The 25,993-nt window shown below is 33.3% G+C and overlaps 1 protein-coding gene across 1 annotated transcript in view; it reads left to right on the top strand.

Moving 5' to 3' along the window:
• KLHL1 (kelch like family member 1) overlaps positions 1 to 25,993 on the top strand; it is a 428,234-nt gene that overhangs the window by 112,888 nt on the left and 289,353 nt on the right. The window contains exon 2 of the mRNA XM_032277337.1: positions 23,754 to 23,936. Coding sequence (XP_032133228.1) covers positions 23,754 to 23,936 — 183 coding nt within the window. The remainder of the gene's footprint in view (positions 1 to 23,753; positions 23,937 to 25,993) is intronic.

Below are 25,993 nucleotides of genomic sequence, written 5' to 3'. Positions count from 1 at the left end.
TATATCATAGTTTCTAAAATCTCAAAACAGAATGAAAATATCTATCGTGTCATTCTTATGTAGCTCGCTCCAACCGTGATCAATTTAAAACTGACAGACATAAATGTCTTCTTTTGAGAGGTGTCTGTTCATTTCTTTTGCTCCCTTTTTAACGGAGCTGTTTGTTTTTCTCTCATAAATTTGCTGAAGTTTCTTGTAGATTATGGATATCAAACCTTGTCAGATGTATAGATTGCAAAAATTTTCTCCCACTCTGTAGGTTGTCTGTCCACTCTGATGATAGTTTCTTTTTGTGGCCAGCAAACATATGAAAAAAGCTCAGCATCACTGATCATTAGAGAAGCAAAAATCAAAACCACAGTGAGATACCATCTCATGACAGTCAGAATGGCAATTATTAAAAAGTCAAGAAACAACAGATGCTGGCAGGGTTGTGGAGAAATAGGAACACTTTTACATTGTTGGTGAGAATATAAATTAGTTCAACCATGAAGGAAGTCAGTGTGCCAAATCCTCAAAGATTTAGAAGTGGAAATATCATTTGACCCAGCAATCCTATTACTGGGTATATACCCAAAGGAATACAGATAATTACATTATAAAATTGCATGCATGTTTACATTCATTTCAGCACTATTCACAATAGTAAAGACATGGAATCAACCCAAATGCCCATCAATGACAGATTGAATAAAGAAAATATGGTGCACATGTACCATGGAATACTATGCAGCCATAAAAAGGAATGAGATCATGTTCTTTTCAGAGACATGGATGGAGCTGAAAGCCATTATCCTGAGCAAACTAACACAGGAACGGAAAACCAAACATTGCATGTTACCAATTATAATAGCTAGCTGAACCAATGAGGACACATAGACACAGAAAGGGGAACAACACACACTGGGGGCAGGGAGCAAGGAGGGAGTACATCAGGAAAAATAGCTAATGCATATTGGGCTTAATGCCTAGGTGATGAATTGATAGGTTCAGTAAACCAACATGGCACACATTTCCCTATGTAACAAACCTGCACATCCTGCACATGTACTTCAGGACTTAAAAAAAATAAACAATAAAACTTTGCTAAATATTTGCTAAATTGACAAGAAAAATCACCAGTTGCAAAATATACTTTTGAAATTCATCTTGAGAACAGTCACTCAGTGCTGTTTCATATTATAATAATTTTCTATCAAATGGAAAATGTTCATTAATTTTAAAAATCTGTTTTCAGGTGTAATTATAGTGTGAAAGGATGGGCAATTTATATCTACATTTATCACAGGGGAACAAAATTGACGCAGTTTTGCAATGCTTATTTGATTGCTTTTTTGTTTACATGAAAAATTGAATGAGCAAAGCTGGAGAAAAGAATAGGTTTGTTGAAATGAATTAAACAGTATATTGAATAGTAAAATAGAAATTTAGAATAACAGAAGGATAAATTAGCATGCACAAATTTACATTGCAGTTTTCATAATTGAAACACACGTTTGATGTAGATCTTCTTAGATATATGAAAATTCAAATGCTAAATAGTTCTCAAATGAGGAAAAAAAGCACTGATTTCTTAGATAAGCAAAGGTAATCCTAACACTTACCATAAGCGAAATAGTGCTTCATGTGGGGTAAACTGAGAAAATAATACAAATAGTATTATTGTACTAATGGTCCAGTCTCTAATATACTGACTTTCAAAAACCGAGAAGGTAATGCTAAAATTTCATCTAATATAATCAATATTAAATGAAATAAAATTAATTCATGTTTCTATATAGACAATGGTATGTTATTTTAATGTTGCCAGCAAAAGTAGTCATTCATTCAAAAATAGTAAGCACTTGCTATATGTTCGTTTACTTGAGTAATTGCTTAGTTTACTATAAGTAAAAGACAATCCCTGAATTTCAAATTTTAAAACTTGAAATCTAAAGTAAGTAAAATAAAATAAGTGTCGTTCGTGCCAATATTTGAGAATACAATGTAGAACCATTAAAATGGAATAACAAGATATGACTGTAAAAACATAAAATCCAAGACTCAAAATTTGGTTCAAAATATATCAAAAGCAGCAACACAGTTTTACACTCTATTTTGTCTGCATGTGTTATACCTATGGCTTCCAGGCTAGATGGCCTGCAGAGTGTAGCAAAAACTGTAACAGCTACAGGTTTCGCATTCTACTCACTGTCACTGAATTCAGAGATATTTAGGGTAATTTTAAAATGAAGTTTGAGAGAGACATTAAATCTTTGAATGGCTGCAGTTCATAAACAGGGTAACTATGGAAGCAAAGAAAGACTTCGCGATCTAAATCCTGCTTATTTTGCAGAGCTTATCACTTGCTACACTGCGTTCCATGTCAAATTAATTCCAGATCCTTCCTCAAACGTTTATTGTAGTAGTGCTTCTCTATCCCTGCTTATGGGCACTCCTGGAGCTGAAATAGTCCATTTGACCATTCCTGCTATCATACATACTTGCATATCTTTCAAGCCTTAATTCAGGGTCATCATTTTCTTGAAGATTATACTGAATCCCCAAGGCATAGGGACCTCCCCTTTGGTGTTTCTACTAGACTACATATAGGCATCTATTGCTGAACTTTTGTTATCTTATTTACAGATTTAAAGAAAATATGGGTTTCCAAATGTTTATTTATTTCACTTAATTCTTGTATAAATTATGTTACATCAAAGCTGACTTCCAAATTTCATGTTATTATGCAAACTATTATTCTGTTTATCTAAATTTTAATGGAAAAATATGTTTGTACTAATATCTAGTAGCAGATTAGTTTTATAGATACTTTGAAGTTGCTCAATTAGAAATACATTTGAAATTAGAAAATGTCCATATTTATCTTTATTTTTCTACAGAACACCAATATAAAAAATTCAGTGGAGACCAATATATCCTGATGATTCACAAAAGGAAGTGATGGGAGCCATTTAAAATATTATTACACATAGAAGTAATTGATTTCATTTGATTTAATGTTTAAACTTGAGAATTACAACTGCATAAATAACTTATTTTTTAAGGTAAACATTACATTTAAAGTATAATAGAAAAACTGAACTTCTTAAAGAAATTATATTTAATGCTTAAAGGAATACATAAGCCTATTAAATAACTGAAAATGAAAGTTAGTAAAGCCATAAAATTAAAGCTGCTTTAGGAATAACTGCCAAAGTAATTCTCTATCATGTACTTGCAATTAATCTTTACCCATGTAAACAAATTTCCACTTTGGTCCTCATAGTTTTTTTTTTTTTTTTTTTTTCAAATAAGATAAATGCACAGAAAATATTTTTAAAAGATGTAACTCCGTATTAACTGACCCAGTGAATTTATTTATATACATTTAAAATATTTGTTTATTTTATGAGTAGTACTCAGAGAAAATACCTTATCACAGAATAAAAAGTATTTGAGAAGTACTCTGAGGGCCAAGGTGAAAGATAATCTCATTTTTAACCAAGACAAATAGGTTAAGTCATTGAGGGATCGATCTTTTTTTATCAAAATACTTGATGCTATAATTGTGACATTCGTCTTCTCAAATGTTTCCTATATCCTCCTTCTCCCTTTGTTTTATTCCTTAGCCCACACTCCCCCAAAACACACATTTTAAAAATTTTCTTTAGTGTCTGTTTGACTTCACTGAACTATAAGCTCTGTGAATGTATGTTCTGCTGTAACCATAAGACATTTTAATATAATTTCACCGAATAGTAATTGAATCAACTAATTTGTGATTCATAGAAAGGATAAGATGTTTTGTGTTGAGTGAATAAAGCGTAACTTCATCTGAAATAATATTAATGTCATACTGATTTGGCTTAAATGAGAATGATGAAAAGTAGAACACATGTGTTGATCTTAATATACTGGTTATTTATTCTAGCAACCTGAAAAATACAAGTACTTTACAAAACTTTGTCTAATTAACCAAACATGAAGAATATCATATATTAGCTTTGGAAGTAATCAGGGAACTCTAATCCTGACCACATTCATAAGATTCAAGGAACATTCTTAATGCAGATAATGGTCCCTTATCTCTTAATCCGTTAACATTTGTAACTTTTCTGGAGACAGAGGTTTTCACTTAATCTCTCTATTTTCATTTGGATCTTCAAGTAGATACTCTCTCGGTCCATGTAACTCATGCTAGACAAGCCCCCATTGCCTGCCACTGGGGAAAAGGACTGTTTTCTTTCCTACATCTATTATTTTCCTGAGCCCTGATCTAAATATGCACATATGATCTTGAAAAAAGATTAAACTAATTCTTTTCAAGGTCTGTAGTAGTGAAACTAAGCCATACATGTTGAATGAGTAGGTTTGATGACCCTATGATCAAGAAGCCAGAGTCCTCAGTTCTAAAGGCACAAAGAAATGAGTTTTCCAACAAAATAGGTGAGCTTGGGTGCATATTCTTTCCTGTTTGAGCCTTCAGACTAGAATGTAGTTTGGCCAACAACTTTATTGCAGCCTTCTGAGGCTGTGATCAGAGGACCCAAGCCATCAGAGAACCGATTTCTAAAATCTTGGCCTACAGAAATTAGTTGTTTAAAGCCTATAGTCATTCATTACTATTAATAGCAAGCTAATTAAGGTCCTAGTTATTGATTGAGGTAGAAGTGATGAAACAGCAGAAGTAAGTACCAAGGGGATTGAGTTACATTTCCATGTGATTTACTTCTAGACCTGTTCACTCTTTCTCAGTTAAACCATTTGTATATAATGATGGAATGCTGGTGTACAATATTCTATTTTATGATTTTGTGAGCTATAGTCAGTTAATGGGTTCCCAGTTGATTCCTAGTCACCGTTCTCTCTTAGGATATGATTTTCAGACAGACTTTTGCAGCTCTAATCTCCAATTGGGCTGGTTAAGGAATCAACAGATCACTCCTATCAGTCATTAATATTTCTACTACCATTTGATCTTCTGTCTCATAAGGCCAAAGTTGCTGAACACCGTGTCCAAAAGCTGAGACCTAAAGCAGAGGCTTCTCTTGCTTTGGGCCTGAGGCAAAACTGGTAGATCTGAGAGTTTCTTGGTAAATTGGTGGGTAGAGAACACTTAAATTTTACATGCAATGTCTTCAGTAAAAGGACCTATGAAAACTTGTGCCTTTTCCTTAGCGTAAAATTGTGCAATCACCACAGAAAATAGCATTGCAGTTCTTCACATCGTTAAAGCAGAACTACTATGTAATTCAGTGATCCGACTTCTGTGTATATATCCAAAAGGATTGAAATCAGGATCTTGAAGAGACATATGCACTCCCATGTTTATTGATCCACCTGCCTGGACCTCCTAACTTGCTGGGATTACAGGTGTGAGTCACTGCTCCCAGCCTATTTCAAATTTTTAATGTGACACTGTTATTTGAAAATTCATTATGAATGCAGTATAGCTTTTTGTGTGCTACTGTGTTAGGTGCCTGGTGACAGTTGAATTGACACATTCTTAATACACCTGACTCTGTGTGGGTCAACACCTCAAGATGAGAATTGTGACAGTTTCTGAATACATCTTTTCCAACGATGCATTCTGAGACTGAGGAAATAGATAGGTTCAGCTCATCCATCTAGTGGAACACACCAGGGTATGGATATAAGCAAATACATAATTTATTACCTGGCTTTCAAATGTTTAGTCTCTGTCTGGTGGATATTGTGGCATTTTAGGATTATGAGGCACTTATAATCATGGATCATATTTAATAACCCCTGAAATATTTTTGATATTTTTCATTTTCCAATGTCTAATGCTTGTGAAAAACATGGATAGATATTTCCATTACAGATTTACAGCAATTTTGCAGGATACTTTTTTTAAAGAATCTACCCTTATAATCAGTAAAGCTTCTGAATTTCTGAACTAATTTAAATAAAATAACTTGGAGAGAGAACATAGTAATACCAGATGACTCAATACAGATTTCTACACAAAAGATCTATACATTTTCTAATTAAAAAGGCCAAGTAATAACACAATGGACTGTTCAGCTGTTTCATACAGGGACCTCATGATCAACATTTTTACCTCCAGAGATGTATATGCACAAATAAATCAACATTCTACTCTTAGAATCATAACAGAAACCACCAAAGTATTTTTGGGTAAAATACCAGATAGTAAATAATAGTGTAGGCACTGGGAGGGTGGGGTATATGGTCTTTGTTGTAACTACTTTGTTGTTATGGAAAGTAAGCAAAAATAGATAATACATAATCAAATGATTTGAATTTACAGTAAAACTTAATCCTTAAAAAGGGACCGGCTTGACTGGGATACTGGCAAGAATCTATAGTGACACTAGTGCCCACATTGTCTCTGGTACAATGTTGCTATAGACATCAAAGAGTTCAATTCAGTAGTGTCATCAGAGTCTATACTTTGCTTAGCAGGCTATGTCAGTGAATGTCTTAAAATGTCCTAGTGAAGGGAATGTTCTCTAGGCCATCCACTACATATGGTTAATAGGCTGGTCTTGATAGAATCACTGCATCATTGCCATATATATTAGTATTTTTAAAAAGTTTTTCCCTACAGTATTCCTGAGAAATATTAGCATTACAGATTCTAGAACTCCTGTTAATTGAGGCTTACATAAAAAATTTAGATCCACAAAAGATTTAGATTCACTCCTCCGATTTCTTGGTAAGTAGAACCATACCAATTCATTTCACCCAGTTCAACCTTAACCTGATACCCTTTGAATCTTTTCCCGTAGGTGCTCCCGAGGTACTTGTCTATATATGTTAGCACAGCATTGTAATTTATTTGATGTGTGATATATCTTGCAAGCACAGAACTTGTGATTTTTCCCTTTGGGCTGAAATAGGACGAATAAGCCTGGAGAGAATAAAGCATGGGAGGACAGGTCCTAAGGAAAAATAAGCATCATATTGCAAAGCATCTGCTCCCGGTAAAGTCCTGGTAAGGATTTTGAAAAGATTCGCTTCAAGAGTAGGCAGCTTTCCTCATTGGAGAAGGTGATGCTTCTTCTGCAGAGAAGGCTTAAGGAAAGAGTTCAAGTTTCTTGGCTTTGTTCATGTCCACTAATTGTCCCCAAGTCTCACAGTTCCACTCTTACCCAACCATGCCTCATTCATAGCATAATTTTACGATTGTGAGTAGTAAACAGGCATTATGTTTTATATCACAATTAGATTTGGGGCCTTATTCTTCCATATGTTTGTCCTGATGCTACTAGACATAAACGTTATTTTAGGTCATAAAAGCTTCCCTTTTCATCTGTGCCTTGAGTTTGGAGTCATAGGCCCTAAGCTTGTCATTAGTCCCTTGTACATTCTCAAGCCCAGCATACACTCTTTATAATTTCCATTGTTGCTAAAGCATTTTTTAAGTATCTAGTTAATGACCTAAATCTTTATCTTTCATCAGTTCTATATTCCATATGTCTACTCTGGATATTTTGAATAAATGTGATAGAAAACAATGAATTGTTTGTGCTCCATTTCCAACCTAGCAAGATCATCTCTGTATTTCTCAAATATACAAGGCTTCGAAATTCCCATTCTGATGCCAGTAACTTGGGGTCATTCGCGGTACCAAACACTTTAATAAGAAAATGTCTTTACATTGAAGAAATTCTTCCTGGTTGTTTACAATGAAAATATTTAATTGAAGAAACTATTTACCTAGGTATTTCAGTGTTTGGGGAACAAATTAAATAATAAGACATCCAGACTAGGAAAGTGGGAATCCATTACTACCTCTAGGTCTGAAGGGACAAGGTGAAGAAACAGTACACCTGGAATTCAGAGTCAGCACGACAACATGGAGTGACTGTGTCGGACGGACGAGCTCTTGGAGGAATATGTGGAGGGAAAGTGCCATATGAGAAAGGGAATGGGGAAAATAATACACCGACCTCTTTCTCATTATTTGTTGTTCAGATATGTGTTTAGAGTCCTGAACTAAGGAATCCAGGAGTGGCCAACTTGGAGATTCATTACTTATCTATGAGGAATTCCATTTAATCCCATGGGATACAGGCAGAACAGGGGGTCAAGGCCCTTCGTTTTGAGTTAAATGAAGATTGCCAGGTGGATGTTATCAGGTGACGAATGCTTAGTGAAAATGTTATATAATTGCATGCTGTTTACAAGCAGTTGTGGTTCTGAGGTATATCTCCCTACCACTGGACCATCCTTGTTTGTAAGTTCCCCTCAATAAGCCCTACATTTTATTCATTCATTCTAGGTCTCTTCTTCAGCTTCTGGAACATAGTATTGTTACTACTGAAGTCAATAGGGGTTCAACATGACATTCATTCAATATAAGATTGAACATACTTATATATATAGGCAAATAAACAGTGGCAGTTGCCACTTAAAATGAGTAGGCCTGCTCATGACAGTTTAATTTTTATCTGGAAGATTTACCAATCAATATGGTTTTAAAAATTCAGCTGAGTTACTGACACTCTAAGAAAGGCATGTGTTTTCTTTTCCCCCCTTTACAGCATATTTATATAGAGAGAGTAAAAAAGGAAAAACAAATTATCTCTTATATTGACTATATGCTGTTCTTCACTAATTCATTTTATATCTTACTTTGTGAGTTGTCTTGCAGTGACATATTGGATGAAAGGAAGAGCTTTAGCATAAGAATAAGGAAGTCTAAACATAATTCTTGGTTCAGACTTTTACATAAAAGGTTTCTTTAGCTGGTTTCTTTGCCTTTTGGAATAACTAAGTAAAATAAGAGTAGACAAGGGACCAATATGTATCCAGAAGTATTGACTTGAATTCCAGACTAATTATATTCTAGTTTTGTGGTCTCACATGAAATTTTTGGCCTTTTGAGTTTCTGTCTTCTCATCTACAAAGTAGATTGTAATAACATCAACCATCTGCTTATCCTCTAAGTCTAGCTACAGTACATATTTATCCACACAGCCTCCTTTCTGTTTCCACAATCTGTATACAAATTCAGGTGATTCAGCTTCCTTTCTTATTTCAGAGTTCAAATTATTATGGTAGCACTTATCAGTTATTTTGGTTATTATTTGTCTTCCTCAGCTAGTTGCTCTGAGTTGCTCCAAAGAGATTTTAATATGTTTATCATTAGGTATTTCAGTCCTAGAATATCAGACCTAAGAGTAGGCACTCAATACATTTGTGCTGATTTAAACTGAATGAATTATTAGAAAAAAACCAATGACACAGATATTTCAATTATAACAAATTTATAATAATTCAGTAAAATGAAGTGTTTCAATAGATTTCAAAGTTTCTGGCCAAGGCATATACTAATATTCTGTGTCAGTGATTCTCAGACTGGAGCATTCATCGGAACCTCATAGAGGGCTTGACTCAGTAGGTGTGAGATGGTGCCTAATACATTGCATTCCTAGCAAGTTCACAGGTGATGTTGATGTAGAGGGGCAATACTTCAAGAACTGCAGCTTTAATATCAACAAAATGGAAAGTACATTTTGTGCAGAAGTGGGTAAAATAATTCATATATAAAATGCCCTTATTCTTTATAATATTATATTCTCCTATCATGGTTAGCTCTGGATCTACCAGGGTTGCTTCATAGAGTGAGTTGAGGAGGAGTTTCTCTGCCTCAATTTTTTGGAATAGCTTCAGTAGTAATGGTACTAGCTCCTCTTCATACAACTGGTAGAATTTGGCCCTGAATCTTTCTTGTCCAAAGCTTTTTATGGTTGCTAGGCTATTTATTACTGATTCAGTTTCAGAGCTCATTATTGGTCTGTTCAGGGATTAAATCAATGTATATGTCCAGGGATTTATCCATTTTTCTAAATTTTCAAGTTTGTCTGCATAGAGATGTTCATAGTAGTCTCTAATGGGTTATTTGTATTTCTTGGTGATCAGTGATAATGTCTCCTGTGTCATTTCTGAGTGTGTTTATTTGGCAACAATAATATATATAATCTGTCATCTTTGAGTAGAGAATTCTGGAGATGTCTGTTGGGTCCATTTGGTCAAATACTGAGTTCAAGTCCTGAATTTCTTTGTTCATTTTCTGCTCAATGATCTAATCCTGTCAGTGTTGAAGTCTCCCATTATTATTATGTGTAAATCTAAGTCTCTTCTTAGGTCTGTAAGAATTTGTTTTATGAATCAGTGCACCTGTGTTGGGTGTGTGTAGAATTAGGATAATTAGGTCTTCTTGTTGAACTGAACTCTTTACCATTATGTAATGCCCTTCTTTGCCTTGTTTGATCTTTGTTGGTTTAAAGTCTTTCTTGTTTGAAATTAGGATTGCAACTCCTGTTGTTGTTTTTTTCCCTATTTTCTTGGTAGATTTTTCTTCATCTCTTTATTTTGAGCCTATGCATGTCACTGCAGGTGAGATAGGTCTCTTCAAGACAGCACACCCCTGGCTCTTGCTTTTTTATCCAGCTTGCCAATCTCATTTACATTCAAGGTTAGTACTGATATGTGCGGATTTTTATCCAGGCATTGAGTTGCTGGCTAGTTATTATGCAGACTTGCCTGTGTAGTTGCTTTATAAGGTCGCCAGTCTGTGAACTTAAGTGAGTTTCATAGTGGCTGGTAATGGTCTTTCCATATTTAGCACTGCTTTCAGGAGCTCTTGTAAGGCAGTTCTGTTGACAACAAATTCTCTCAGCATTTGCTTGTCTATTAAGGATCTTATTTATCCTTTGCTTGTGAAGCTTAGTTTGGCCAGATATGAAATTAGTGATTGGAAATTACTTTTTGTAAGAATGTCAAATATCAGGCTCCAATCCTCTCTAGCTTATAGGGTTTCTGCTGATAGAATAGTGGATCAAGAGAAAGAAATAAAAGGCATACAAATAGAAAGAGAGGAAGTCAAACTATCCCTGTTTGCAGGTGACATGATTCTATACCTAGAAAACCCCATAGTCTCTGCCTCAAAGCTCCTTAAGCAGATAAGCAACTTCAGCAAAGCTTCAGGATACAAAATAAATATACAAAAATTAGTAGCATTCCTATACGCTAACACTGAGAGTCAAATCAAGAAAGCAGTCTCATTCACAGTTGCCAGAAAAAGAATAAAATACCTAGAAATACAGCTAATGAGAGTGGTCCTAATCTCTACAATGAGAATTACAAAACAATCCTCAAATAAATTATATAAACAAATGGAAGAACATTTTATATCCTTGGATAGAAAGAATCAATATAATTAAAATGGCTGTATTGCTCAAAGCAATTTGTAGATTCAATGATATTCCCATCAACCTACTGATAATATTCTTCACACTACTAGAAAAACCAATTTTCAAATTCATATGGAACCAAGGATCCTGAATACCCAAGACTATCCTGAGCAAAAAGAACAAAGCTAGATGAATCACATTGCCTGACTTCAAACTGTGCTACAATACTACAGTAAGCAAAACAACATGGTACTCATACAAAAAGAAACAGACCAATGGAACAGAACAGAGAAATAAATGAAAAAAGGCCAAAACCATGATTTTTGACAAAGCTTACAAGAACAAGCAATGTGGAAAGGACTCCCTGTTAAGTAAATGGTGCTGGGATAACGGGGTATCTACATGCAGAAGACTGACATTGGGCCCCTTTCTTACACTATATACAAAAGTCAACTCAGGATGGATTAAAGACTTAAATGTAAAGGATAAACCTATAAAAGTCCTGGAAGATAACCTAGAAAATACTATTTTGGACATAGAAACTGTCAAAGATTTTATGATTAAAATGCTAAAAGCAATTGAAACAAAACGAAAAATTGGCAAGTGAGATCTAATTAAACTAAGGAGCCTCTGCACAGGAAAAGAAACTATCAACAGAACAAACAGAAAACCTACAGAATTAGAGAAAATATTTGCAAATTATACATGTGCCAAAAGGTCAAAAGGTCTAATATCCAGAATCTATAAGAACTTAAACAAACACACATGCAAAAACAAAAACAACCCCATTAAGAGGTAGGCAAAGACATGAAGACTCTTTTCAAAACAAGACATACTTGCAACCAACAGTCTTACGAAAAAAATGTTCAGCATCACTAATTATCAAAGAAATGCTAATCAAAAACACAGTGAGATATCATCTCACACCAGCCACAATGGCTACTAGTAAAAAGTCAAAAAATAACAGATGCTAGCAAGGTTGCTGAGGAAGGGGAACGCTTATATGCTGCTGGTGGGGAGTGTAAATTTTTCATTCATTGTGGAAGACAGTGTAGTGATTTCTCAAAGAACTAAAAACTGAACTAGCATTCAACCCAGCAATCTCACTACTGAATATATACCCAAAGGAATATGAATTATTTTACCATAAAAACACAAATGCATTTGCTTATTGCAGCACTATTCATAATAGCAAAGATGTGGAGTCAACCAAAATGCCTAACAACTGTAGGCTGGATAAAGACAATGTGGTACATATACCTCATGGAATGCTATGCATGCATCAAAAAGAATGAGATCATGTCCTTGTAGGAACGTGGATGGAACTGTAGGCCATCATTTTTAGCAAACTAATGCAGGAACAGAAAACCAAACACCACCGCATATTCTCACTTAAAAGTAGGAGCTAAATAATGAGAACACATGGACAGAAACAAGAGAACAACAGACACTGGGACCAACCTGAGGGTGTAGGGTAGGAGCAAGGAGAGGTTCAGGAAAAAAGAAAAACTACTTAGTAATATGCTTAGTGCCTGGGTGACAAAATAATCTGTACAGGAAACCCCTGAGTCACAAGTTCGCCTCTATAGCAAACCTGCCCATGTACCCTTGAACCTAAAATAAAAGCTAAAACTATAAAAAAAAGAAAATGGAAATAAAACAGTCTTTGGACTTGCTTGCAAGCAGCAGTTTATTCTATATTTAGTGTATCTTTTCATAGTAATTGTTCTTTTAGTTCCATTATTCCAGAATTTTTTACTCAGGATACCTATATTTGTATAAATATCTATGTATATTACCCATATTATTATAGATATTTATATGTTTCTATTTTTAATCTGTATATTTTGCTCCAAGATTCATTCATATAAATTTCGAAGAGAGTCAAAACAAATCTTCAGTGTAAGAAATCAAGACAAGCGTTATCATTAGGTAAAAGAATGGAGAAGAGTTCTTTAGCAGTCATTCTCTCCTTCCTTCCATCCTTCTTTAGTTCCACTCTCCCTCCTTCCCTCATTCCTTTTATTCCACCCTCCTTTCTTTTTCACTTCCTTTTTTCTTTCCTTTGACCGAGATTAAAGTTATTTAAATGTTTTTATTTTGTGACACTTCACCAGGAAGGCAGAAGGAAAGCTTATTTTTATTGAATAGCTGAAAATATAAGTAAACCACCTTAAGTTCATTTGTAATTTTCAGTATCCATTTTGAAGTTCTACTGAGTTTATCTATCCAAGGTAATTGCTATGAGAAAATATTTTTCTTTTATTATTGTATCAGAGAGAATTTGTAAAGCAATACTCATAGTTCAAAGAGTTTCTGCTTTAAAAAGAAAGCAACTAGCTTTTTTACTCTATACTGGTTTATTTGAAGAACAGAAGTAATACCACGGGTTTAATTAGCAGTTTTGTTGTAGTCAGAGATACATTGAGAATGGCGAATTTGAGTAGAGCAAATATGGTTTATTACTAGTGAACATTAAGGTATTTTAACAGAAGTAGTATTTTAGATGATACATAAGAACTATCTTTTTTTTTTTTTTTTTTTTGAGACCGAGTTTCGCTCTCGTTACCCAGGCTGGAGTGCAATGGCGCAATCTTGGCTCACCACAACCTCCGCCTCCTGGGTTCAGGCAATTCTCCTGCCTCAGCCTCCTGAGTAGCTGGGACTACAGGCACATGCCACCCACCCAGCTAATTTTTTGTATTTTTAGTAGAGACAGGGTTTCACCATGTTGACCAGGATGGTCTCGATCTCTTGGCCTCGTGATCCACCCGCCTGGGCCTCCCAAAGTGCTGGGATTACAGGCGTGAGCCACCGCGCGTGGCCATAAGAACTATCTTATAATAATTTCAAATAGTTTAGTGTACATCTATATATGTATAAACATTTATATCTGGTTATTCATGTTCTAAAAAGGGTATGGTTAATTTTTCACAAAGTATTTACTGTTGGATATCTAACACAAAGATTTCTTGTCTGTTATGAAAAGATCACTAAGATCATAATCAGTAAGTTAGAATTTCAATTTTGAGCATTAATGCTTACAAATAATAACTATGTCAAAAGTTTATTAAGCATATCAAGTATCTTAACATCACTTTCATTTCCTATCCCCTCAACACTAAGTCATCTCTAAGAGTACAGAATTATGGAAGCAAAATTTTGGTAGGAGAAATCTTCTTCTGAATATACCTATTTGGATAACATTACAAATTTCTTACCAAACATCAACATATCTTATTTTCGTAATTGAACATTTTTTGGCAGTACTCCATAAAAATAAAACATGTAGCAGAATATAATTAGCATAGTTTTCTAAATTTATGGTAATTCTATACTGAAGTAAGAATGATTTAATATCAACCGTAGCATAAGATTATCTTGATTTTTGAAGTTTTTGTTTGTTTTTAGTTGACACATAATAATTGTACATATTTCTGGAGTACAGTGTGATATTTCCATGCATGTGTACAATGTGTAATGCTACAATAAGGACAATTAGCATATCCATCACTTCGAACACTTGTCACTTCTTTCTGATGAGAACATATAAAAGCCTCTCTTCTGGCTATTTTGAAATACGCAATAAATTACTGTTAACTATAGTCAGCCTACTGTGCGATAGAACAACAGAACTTATTCCTTCTGACTTTATCTTTGTATTAATTGATTAATCTGTCCCCATTCTCCCCTTCCCTCTCTTCTCCTCAGCCTCTGGTAACCACTATTCTACTCTTTACTCTTATATGAGACCAACTTCTTTAGATTCTACATGTGAGTGAGGACATAATAATATTGGTCCTTCAGTACTTGGCTTATTTTACTTAAAGTAATATCCTCCAGGATCATTCACGTTGCAAATGACAGGACTTCATTGTCTTTTGTTGATGGATAGTATTCCATTGTTTTTGTGTGTGCGTCATATATATACATCACATATTTGTTTATCCATTCAGCCTTTGAGGAACACTTAGTCTGATTAGCAATTTTGCCTATTGTGAATACTGCTGTAATAAAATGGGGTTGCTAATATATTTCATCTCATTTCCTTTGGATATATGCCATGTAGCGGAACTGCTGGATCACATGATACTCTGTTTTTTTCTTAAGAGCCTCTATACTGTTGTCTATAATGGCTGTTCTAATTTACATTCCTACCAACAGTATGTAAGAGTTTCCCTTTCTACATAATCTCACCAGTATTTGTTAAATATTTTTTTTTTTTTACATTTTGATGACAACCATTCTAACCGTTATAAGGTGATATTTTATTTTGGTTTTGATTTGCATTTCTCTGATAATTAATGAAGTTAAACATCTTTCATTTTTCTTCATATATCTATTGGCCATTTGTAAGTCTTTTATTGAGAAATGTCTATTCAGTGCTTTTGCCTACTTTAAACTCAGATTGGTTTTTGGTTGTTTGTTTTTTTCTATTGACTTGTTTGAGTTTTTTATATATTCTGAGTGTTATCTCCTTGTCAGGTGTACAGTTTACAAATATTTTCTCCCATACAGTAAGCTGCCTCTTCACTTTTTGATTGTTTTTTCTTTTCTCTTTTTTTTTTTTGCACAGTGGTTTTTTTTGTTTGTTTGTTTCTGTTTTTTTTGAGATGGAGTCTCACTCGCCCAGGCTGGAGCACAGTGGCACAATCTCGGCTCACTGCAACCTCCGTCTCCAAAGTTCAAGCAATTCTCCCTGCCTCAGCCACCCAAGTAGCTAGGAATACAGGCACCTGCCACCACGCCTGGCTAATTTTCATAATTTTTTTTTTTTTTTTAGTAGAGACTGGGTTTTGCCATGTTGGCCAAGCTGGTTTTGAACTTCTGACCTCATGGGATCCACTTGCCTTGGCCTCCCAATGTGCTGGGATTACAGGCGTGAACCACTGTGCCTGGCCTGCTCAGAAGTTCTTAGGTTGACATAATCCAGAAGTGGCATCATTGGTCTGTGGTAATACTTGAGATCCCTTGTCTCATGCCAAGGAAATCAAGGACACTCATGGAGTAAAGTTAAGACACACATGGAGTAAAGTTAAGAGTGGAGGTTTAATAGGAAAAAGAAAAGAACTCTCTCTCCTGCAGAGATAGAGGAGTGTCCTAGTGGGTCTTCCAGTCCTCTAGTGAAGTGCATGGGTTTTATAGACTAGCTTGAGAAGGTGGTATCTGATTTACATAAGGCCCAAAGATTAGTTGGACCAGCTGTGATGTTTACTTAGCTCAAAAAAGCTGGCTGCCCCACCCTAATATGTTGTTATGCAAATAGGTTTTCTATCTGGCTCACTTGTTGTCTCCTCCTTACTGTATAGGTGGATGGCAATGAAAATGGAAGATGGAGCTTCCATGATGAACATGCCTGGCCTCTTGTTAGCCTTTTCCTATTGTCATAGCTGCCAATATTCATCTGTGCAAGCTTCCAGCTTGCTTATCTATGTCTGCAGCTTAATTTTGCAGGCTGCTTTTTGTCAGAAAAAAATGATTTGGGGGCTGCTTTTTATTAAAAGGGAAACCTTATCAAGAACATCCTTACCCTCACTTTCTGCCTAAATAATTTATTTTTAACTCCTGTATTATTCCTGCTTGTCTATTTTTACATATGTTTCCTGTGCTTTGGAGATCTCATCCAAAAAAGTCCTTGCCCAGACCAATGTCATGAGGCAATTTCCCCTATATTTTCCTCTAGTAATTTTACAGTTTTAGGTCTTAACATGTAAGACATTACTCTATTTTTAGTTGATTTTAAGTAGTGAAAGTTAGGGATGTTGCTTCATTCTTTTGCATTTGAATATCCAGTTTCCCAGGCATCATTTATTGTGAGTTCTTGGTGCCTTTGTCAAAAATTAGTTGGCCATAAATGCATGGATTTATTTCTTGGTTCTCTAGTCTGTTCCATTAGTCTATGTATCTATTTTTATGCGTGTACCATGCTGTTTGGCTAATATTGCTTTGTAGTATAGCTCATTTTATGTATTTATTTTTGAAACAGGGGCTTGCTCTGTCACCAAGGCTAGAGTGCAGTGATGTGAGTACAGCTAATTGTAGCTTCTAACTTCTGGGTTTAAGTGACCCTCCTGCCATAGCCTCCCAAGTAGCAAGGATTCCAGGAGTTTACTATTAAGCCCAATCCAGGTTTTCTTTTCTTTCCTTTTCCTTACTTTTCTTTCCTTTCCTTTTCTTTTGATTTCCCCTCCCCTCACCTCCCCTCCCCTCCCTTTCCTCCTCTCCCCCTCCACTTCCCTCCTCCCCTCCTCTTCCTTCCCCTTCCTTTCCCTCCCCTCCCCTCCCCTCTCTCCCTTCCCCTTCTCTCTCCTTTCCTTTTGTCTTGATGGGGTCTTACATTGTTGCCCAGGCTGGTCTCAAACTCCTGGCTTCAAGAGATCTTCCTTCCTTGACCTCCCAAAGTGCTAGAACTATAGGTGAGAACCACCACACTGAGCACAGTATATTTTAAAGTCAGGTAGTGTAATGCCTCTAGCTTGTTTATTTTTTATTCAAAGTGGCTTTGGATATTTGGGATCTTTACCATATAAATTTCATAGAAATTTCAAGATTGCTTTTACTATTTATTTGAATAATGTCATTCGTATTTTGATACTGATTTTATTGAATCTGCAAATCACTATAGATGGTATGAGCATTGAAAAATATTTATTATTCTAATCAATGAACATAGTATACCTTTTCATTTATTAATATCTTCATTTGCTTTCGTCACTTTTGTAGTTTTCATTGTAGAAATCTTGCACTCTCTGTATTATCTTTATCTTTAAGGTCTTTAAAATAGATATTTTAAGTGGAATTGCTTTCTTAATTTCTTTTTCAAATAGTTTGCTGTTAAGGTAGAAGAATACTACTGATTTTACATTTTGATTTTATATCTTGCAACTTTACAGAAATCATTTATTATTTCTAACACACTTGAGATGGAGTCTATAAGGTTTTCTCCATATAAAATCATATCATCTGCAAACAGGGACAATTTAATTTTTCCCTTTTCATTCTGAATATCCTTTCTTCCCTTGCCTAAGATTTCCAGTATGAAAACTGTTACATTATCTTGCTGAATTGACCCATTTTTCATCATATAATGGCCATCTTTATATTTTCTTCATTTTTGTCTTAAAGTCTTTTTTATCTGATATAACTATTATAGTTGGTCCTGTTCTTTTTTGGCTTCTAGTTGCATCAGTATATCCATTCAGCTAATCCGTGTCTTTTAATTGAATAATTCATTTTCATTAAAGATAATTATCGACAAGGAAGAATTTACTACTGTCATTGTGCTCATTGTTTTCTGGTTGTTTGGTAGATTCTTTCCTACTTTGGTTCTCTCTTTCAGTCTTCCTTTGAGGTTAAGAAATTTTACTTAGTGGTATGTTTTGATTTCTTGCTTTTTATTTCTAATGTGTCTGTTATAGGTTTTTGTTTTATAGTTACCATAAAGGTTACAAAATATACCTTATAATAACAAGTTATTTTTAACTGATAACAGCTAAACTTTCATTGCAAAGTAAAGAACCAACCAAAAAAACTGTATACTTTATTCTCTTCCAACATTTACAAGTTTTTATGTCAATATTCACATATTTATATTATCTTTTTCTGAAAAAGTTATTGTAGTTATTATTTTAATAGTCTCTTTATATCATTTTATTCTAATTATATATGGTTTATCTATAATTACAGATTCAAAATCACAATTATGTTCACATTCTTTTGATTTGAAGAAAGCTTGTTAGCATTTCCTTAGATGCATTTTTTTCTTTTTGGTCACGTTTTGAACTTTGATTTTTTTTTTGTAAAAATAACTTTATGTTGTTTAAAATAATGTATGCCTGATATAAAATATGTGAGCATTATTTTAAAAGGTAGAAAATAACAAATGTTCAGTTTCCCACTACTCAGAAATATCTTTTAAAATTAGAATAAATATGTCTCTAATGCAAATACAATCTAAAGATATCTACATTGTGGGAAATATACACTAAATGTTCAGGGCTAAAACAGTTAAAATTTTCATTTAAGTAAAAGTTTTCATGTCATTTCATCTTTTACTATATTCAGGTCTTTGCCTAAGAACTGTGTATGTAAGAGTGATTTCTTTATTGATATTATATGTTCTTTAAATGTTCTTTAAAATATTTTTCTCAAAACAAAAACTAACCCTTACCACTTAGGAAAAAAACTGCTTTCACATTTATTTTGCCATTTTAGTTCTTCTCTTAGTCACTGACATAAAAAAAAAAAAAATCTTTGAATCTAGTCAGCCAGAAATCCTTGTTTACAATTAATATATCTCATTTACTTAAATGATTTAAAGGTATGTTATTTACTATATTTAGTGTAATCTTTAGTATTGTCATAATGTACACAGTTGTACTGCCAAAGAAGTACAAGAATGTATGTATTCTGGTTACAGCAGTTATTTTATGTCTTGTTTATTTGTTTGCTTCTCATGAGCTCTGGATACTATTTGATATTCAAAATTTAGAATTCATGCCGCCAACATTTACTAAATCTAAACATGCCACCAACATTTACTAAATAGTGCCAGGCATCTGTTAGCTTTTGGGGTATACATTCCATTGCTTGTTTATTTAGTGGTAGCTATTCTGAGCGACACATTTGTGTGGTCTGTGAAAACTAAAACCAAAACAAAAACACAACAAACTAAAATTAGTATCTGACCAAACCATCTTGTCATAGAAGATTTTTATGCATTTATTCAAAACATAGTTATTGAATTCCTAAAATGTTTGACATGGCAGAGATGTATTTAAAACATACTTACAACATGTTAGGGTAACGCCAGCCCACAAGCAGTGAGGATTGACATAAGTCTTTCTCCTCAATACTACATAATATACTCATGTGTCAAATGCACATGTACCCCCTGAATCTAATTTTTTAAAGTAAAGATAAAACAATTCACTGAAAAACATAAGGCTTTCTGAAGGTTGTGATCTTTAAACTGAATTCTGAAGGAGTAATTTGCTCTGGGAATGTCAATGTGTGGTGAAGGTTCCAGGTAAGGAAATATATGTGTGTCGAATACGATAGAGGAAAGCGGTATGACATATTGCAGAAATTGGAATTATTTAGTGTCGCTAAAATTAGAGTTTGGTTTGAAGGATCATGCAAATTTTAGAAAGCATCAGATCATAAAGGAACCTACAACATGTGATGGGGATTTGTGACCAAGAAGCCATTGAAGGCTGAGGAGCTGGTTGGCAGTGGGAAGAAATAATAACATCACAGTTTTATATTCGCACTCACTAGGTCATAAAGTAAAAACACATGAGCAATTGTTTTCTATTTTTTGTTACTAGTTAACAATCTAATCTTCAGAAGTAACTCTTTCCTTAAGGAAGTAACTAAATTATATCTGTCTGATTCCAATATTGTTTAACAAAGAAGTAGAGAAACACATTTCACTTCAGAATCATTTGGTACAGAGAGAGTAAAGAATATTGATTGAGTCCTGAACTGTTTAGCACAGGAATAATAAAGTATGCCAGTCACTTCTCAGCAGTTATGACAGGAAATTAAAATATAAGCTAAAAATAGCAACAGGAAAAACACTGTCCTTGTCAGAAGTAGTTCCATTAGATGGGTAGTTCTAGAAATCAAATTGCAATAGATGAAGGAGTCTTTGGAGGGTCAAGAACTGAAGTTAAGACATGAAGACAATTCTTTCAAGACATGGGTATAAAAAGAAATAGAATATCATAACTATGGTTTGAGGAGTTCAAGAGATCAAGAAAATTTTATTCGTTTTATTTTTATGTATGTTAGGTTGAAGAAGACTTAAACACGTCTTTAAATTTGATAAGAAGTCATATTGTACTTTTAAAATTGCATTTCTTATAACTTCAAGCTTTATACTATTGGGCCAAAATAAAGACAAAAGTCAGAGTTTCAGATCATTGTGTTACGGACTTTTAGATTGGAAAGATACTGTAAAGTTGTTTTTTTTAAGCTGATAACATTGGTAAAAACAGCAAAATAATCCAATGTCTGGTTTTTATTTAATACCTATAGAAAACGTGGTAAAGACATAATGTAAATTTACTAAAATGTTAAAGTCTCCTTTGTTAAATTAGTAGGTTGGATATGTGATGGCAAGAAGGTTAAATAATACATATTATCTTAAAAATCCTAAGTGTTCTGATGTGAAAATTTATTTCAAAATTCTAAGTATAGGGTTGAGGAGAAAGGATCCTACTAAAGTCTTAGGTCGTGAAATGATATATGAGGAAATGTGTGAGAGAAAATCAAGTGAAACAGTCATAACCATTTATCTGACAGATCAATGACCTTGAAGAGAAGTAATTTGTTCTCAGATATCATATGAAGAGACTTAAAGCATAAGAAGTTTTAAGAAAAAAAAACTGGAAAAGAGCTGGAACTTAAAATAATTTTTTGAACCTAGTATCTAACTCTCTGTTTTTTTAATTCCATTCTTTCAAATTGCTTTCAAATTTGTCAGAAAAGGTCCAAATCTGTATTATATTTGAGATGGATTATGAGAGCTAGATTAGGTAAAAGAAGGCACTATCTTGACAGTAGTTAACTTTCTGACTTTGAATAACTCTTTTCAAATACTATGTTCTTCCCCCTCCCTCACCCCCTGCCTTTCAGGGTCTCACCAAGTTTTTTCCTTCTTTTCTTTTCTGTATATTTCAGTTCTATTTATCTCGCGCTTTGCTTTAATAGTGCACCCCCCACAACTTGGACAACTACAGACAAAGTAAATTAAATAATTTTCTTAATAACTTTTCCTAGACTATGAAATCTTAATGAGGTATCAAAAATTCTGCCCAGAATATTTTATTTAACCTGTGGTTAATAGACACTTGTATAGAGCTTTTATTTCAAACCCTATTTAAACTAATCTGGAGCCATTCAGAGGTGTTTCTAATATGTTGAATTTTAAACCCTAATCATGCAGTTTGCAGACCAGACCCGAAGTGTCAGGGTTTCTTTTGGAGGCAGTTTTGGTCTATTTGGCAGCCTACAAATCATGACTTAATTATCTTTTGTACCTGAGAGTCAATATTATGTTCATTCTAAATCTTAAAATGCACCCTGCAATGCATGTTGTGACTTTTCTAGTCAATGTGTTAACATGTGGAAGAATTCTGCTGTTCTTGCTACATGTGCCTGAGCCTGAATTCTTAAAATATATGCTGAGAAGTGGCCATATTCTGGGGTTGTAATTTGCCAACTTGTGAAAGGCAAACATATGGTACAGCAAAATTTGTATTAATTTCAAATATTTAAAGGAGAACTTGTAAAGTCTGATGAAAATAACCATATTGTGTAGATAAATATTGTAGGTAACGGAGAACACACATAATTGCGGTGGATTTAGAATTTAGTAAGCTTCTCCCTAGATTGTCTTGGATTTTCAATGTGCACAAACACATTTTCTGGAAGTAGTATCAATTACATATTTTCTTATTCAAAAATAATGTGTTGATTTTTTTTTTGTTGTTTACATTACACTGGTAAGACTCTCCAATTTTTTTTCTGTGTAGCTTTGGTTCTGTGTCTCAAGAGGAAGAGGTTTAATTAAATATTATGTTTTCCAAATAAGCGTATTAGGTGGTTCCACATGATTAACGCGTGTTTAAGTCCAATTACCTTGAATGTCCTTCCTGAACTGTCACATTTTTGGAAATTCTTGGCTGTTATTTCTTCAGATGGCTTTTGTCCTATCATCTCTCCCTTCTATTTTAGAATTACAAAATATATGAATTACATGAATATTATAATTTTACAATGTTTCGTTTTCTATTTTTATCTCAGTAACTTAGTTTGTTTTCTATTAATTTATTTTTCATACCATCATTTTTTTTTCACTTTACTAGTTCATTTTGTCTATCAAAATCTTAAGCTATTGTTTGATTTGTTTCTGTTTGATTTTTTTATATGACTTGAAATTATCCAGCTTCTTATCTATATTAAAAGATTAATGAAAGTTATTTTTTACATTGATTAAGTATTAATTGTGATCCATATATTTGCACATATTTGTAGCACCAGAAGACTGTTTCTGTTGTCTGTTTTTCTTACTGTGTCCAGTTTCTTTACAGACCTACTACTTTTTTCCTTTAATGTCAGGCATTACATATAAAAAATCATTGTCTGGATTGTTTTTAAACCTTTTTTTAAAACAAGATTTTAGATTTTCCCTTGCTTCTCATGTGGGCATTTATTGTTATGAATTTTCCTCTCGACACTGCTTTAAATATGTCCCAGAGATTCTGGTACGTTGTGTCTTTGTTCTCGTTGGTTTCGAAGAACATGTTTATTTCTGTCTTCATTTCATTGTTTATCCAGTCAAGAGCCAGTTGTTAAAACAAGAGAAAAGAACTTTTCCATTTATTTATTATTTCCTAGAGCCAATCACTTAATGGATGGATTAATGACCTTTATTTGTTGACCTTGCATTAAAAAATATAAAAGTAAACACAGATATATTAGTTTCCCTAAGAAAATGATAACAACCAGTATATTATTCTAGATAATTGGCTCTTTATAAATCTCCATATTATTTTGTGTGTGTGTGGTTTATAGGCTGTCATCACCTGGCCATTCAATGATGCCTCAAAGTGATTTGGACTCCAGTAGCTCTGAAGAATTCTATCAAGCCGTTCATCACGCTGAGCAAACCTTCAGAAAGATGGAAAGTTACTTGAAGCAGCAGCAACTTTGTGATGTTATCCTGATTGTTGGGAACCGAAAGATACCTGCACATAGGTATAGTAGTCTGTCTCTACTAGAAACATGCATTCATGTTTAAAAGTGACAGACCGGCATACATATTGCAGAATATAATATTCACAAGTACAGAAATAAGGATTCACATTTTTAAGAGATCTTGTTTTGTTTGTTATTTGTTTTATTTATACTTAATTTTTTTCTTATTTTTTGTGGAAAAGTTAAAATGCTATTTTAGGTAATATTTTTTTTTTAAATAGAGCAATTATAAAGTGTTCAAAAATAAAACTACTTATAACTAGTGTTGATAACTCTGGAGGAAAATGCCATTTTCTAGGATTGTGGGATTCACAATCATACTAATTTTAGGCACACTAGTTTGGGAAATGTGCCTAATATCCGAAATAAAATATGCTATTCTGTCAGATTAAAGAACGATTATCTTGGATATATATTTATATCAACTAATAAATCAAGGTATTTCATATTGACATTTTTATTTTATATTTATTTAAAATTATTTAATTTGTGTCACATAATATTATTTTTAAAGCCATAATGCAAATGAAAGCTAATAGCTCTAAGTACTAAAATAATTCCAGAAAAAAATGACTATATTTCTACCATGAGATAAATATTACAATATGGATGTTAAATTGAAGTCAGTGTCTTGAAATATATGGGGAAGGAAATTTGGCATTGAATAACTACTGTAGGTGATTTAGAGTCCAGTTTGTCAGCTAACTATTGAAAGCATTCTGATAATATACTATCGATTTTATTTTTCAAATATGACTACAAAATCGAATTACCATTTGCAAGAGAGTTCACAAATAGTCATTATTATTGAGAGAATTATCAGTGTCATAATATGTGTGGCAAAAACACAAATTATCCTGAGTAAGCACCCAAATAGTAACTAGATAATAATTCCATTATATTCTTCAGAGTAAGAGCTATTCTTGAGACTGTAATTGAATTTACTTTATTTAACTCATAAATTAAGTAATTTTGTATGTATTCTTAAAAAGGAGGTGTCAGTCAACTCAAAAAAAATTAACACATCAAATACTCATTATTTTATTTAAAAAGAATGGTGTTTCCCATAATTTCTACAATCTTGTAGTCCTCTATTAATCTCAATTCAACATTTTCTTTTTCATATGAAGCTTTTTAACCAATCTGTTGAGCAATTATTCTATATTCATAATATTTTACATTGTTTTCTTTCTTACTCTTTATATACATTGCTGTTATTTTCTAAATTACTTAGTTATGCAAATTGTTTACAATATTCCTATTGGGTAAGAAATCAAATTTCTTCTTGGTTTATATCATTCTAAAACATCTGAGTTATGTATTACTTTTATAGGCATTATTCTGAACATATAAACATTTAATAGATTTGGAATATATTAAATACATTGTTATTAATCATCTTTATGTTTCTTAAGCAGGATACGAAAAATTAGTTTTTAAAAATCATTGTGGCTAACTCAATTCAATAAAGTTTTATATTTTCTTTACATTGTTAAGTGAAAAACTTAGGCACATTACTATTTTAAAGGACTTATTTGAGCAAACATTGACTCATGAATCAGGTAGCATGAGACCACAAGTTTTTCAGAGCCCTACCTAAAGAAGACCAGGGTAAAGTTTATATAAGACACTGTGGAAATGAGATAAAGAAAATATTTGATTGGTTAAAGGGGAGCAGTATCCTAGTTAGAGGCTAGTTGGTGGTTTCTGACTGTTTAAATTACTCTGAATTGGTTTTTTTTTTTTGCTAATGTAGAAAATAAAAACCTGGAGATGTCTCAGCCTAATGTCCTACCAATTAATTTTTTAACACTGTAGTTTAAAACTTTCATACTAAGTATTTAATAAGTAATATACATCTTAAGATTCTAAGTTAAACAAATATGAATAAATATTGGGTGACACTTAAAAAGAACAAGTACTGTTGTGAATCATTGCAGGTACTTGGTACCACTTTATTGATACATTTCCATGATGAAACAACTGTAATTAATGCAAAATTAGCTCTTGACTTATAATAAATAATCATGAGTAATAAATAAATACATTTAATACTT

Source organism: Sapajus apella, unplaced genomic scaffold (assembly GCF_009761245.1).
Source record: "Sapajus apella isolate SASKATOON/1434 unplaced genomic scaffold, GSC_monkey_1.0 scaffold9, whole genome shotgun sequence".
Lineage (NCBI taxonomy): Eukaryota > Metazoa > Chordata > Mammalia > Primates > Cebidae > Sapajus > Sapajus apella.
This window is presented reverse-complemented; position numbering and strand designations above follow the sequence as displayed.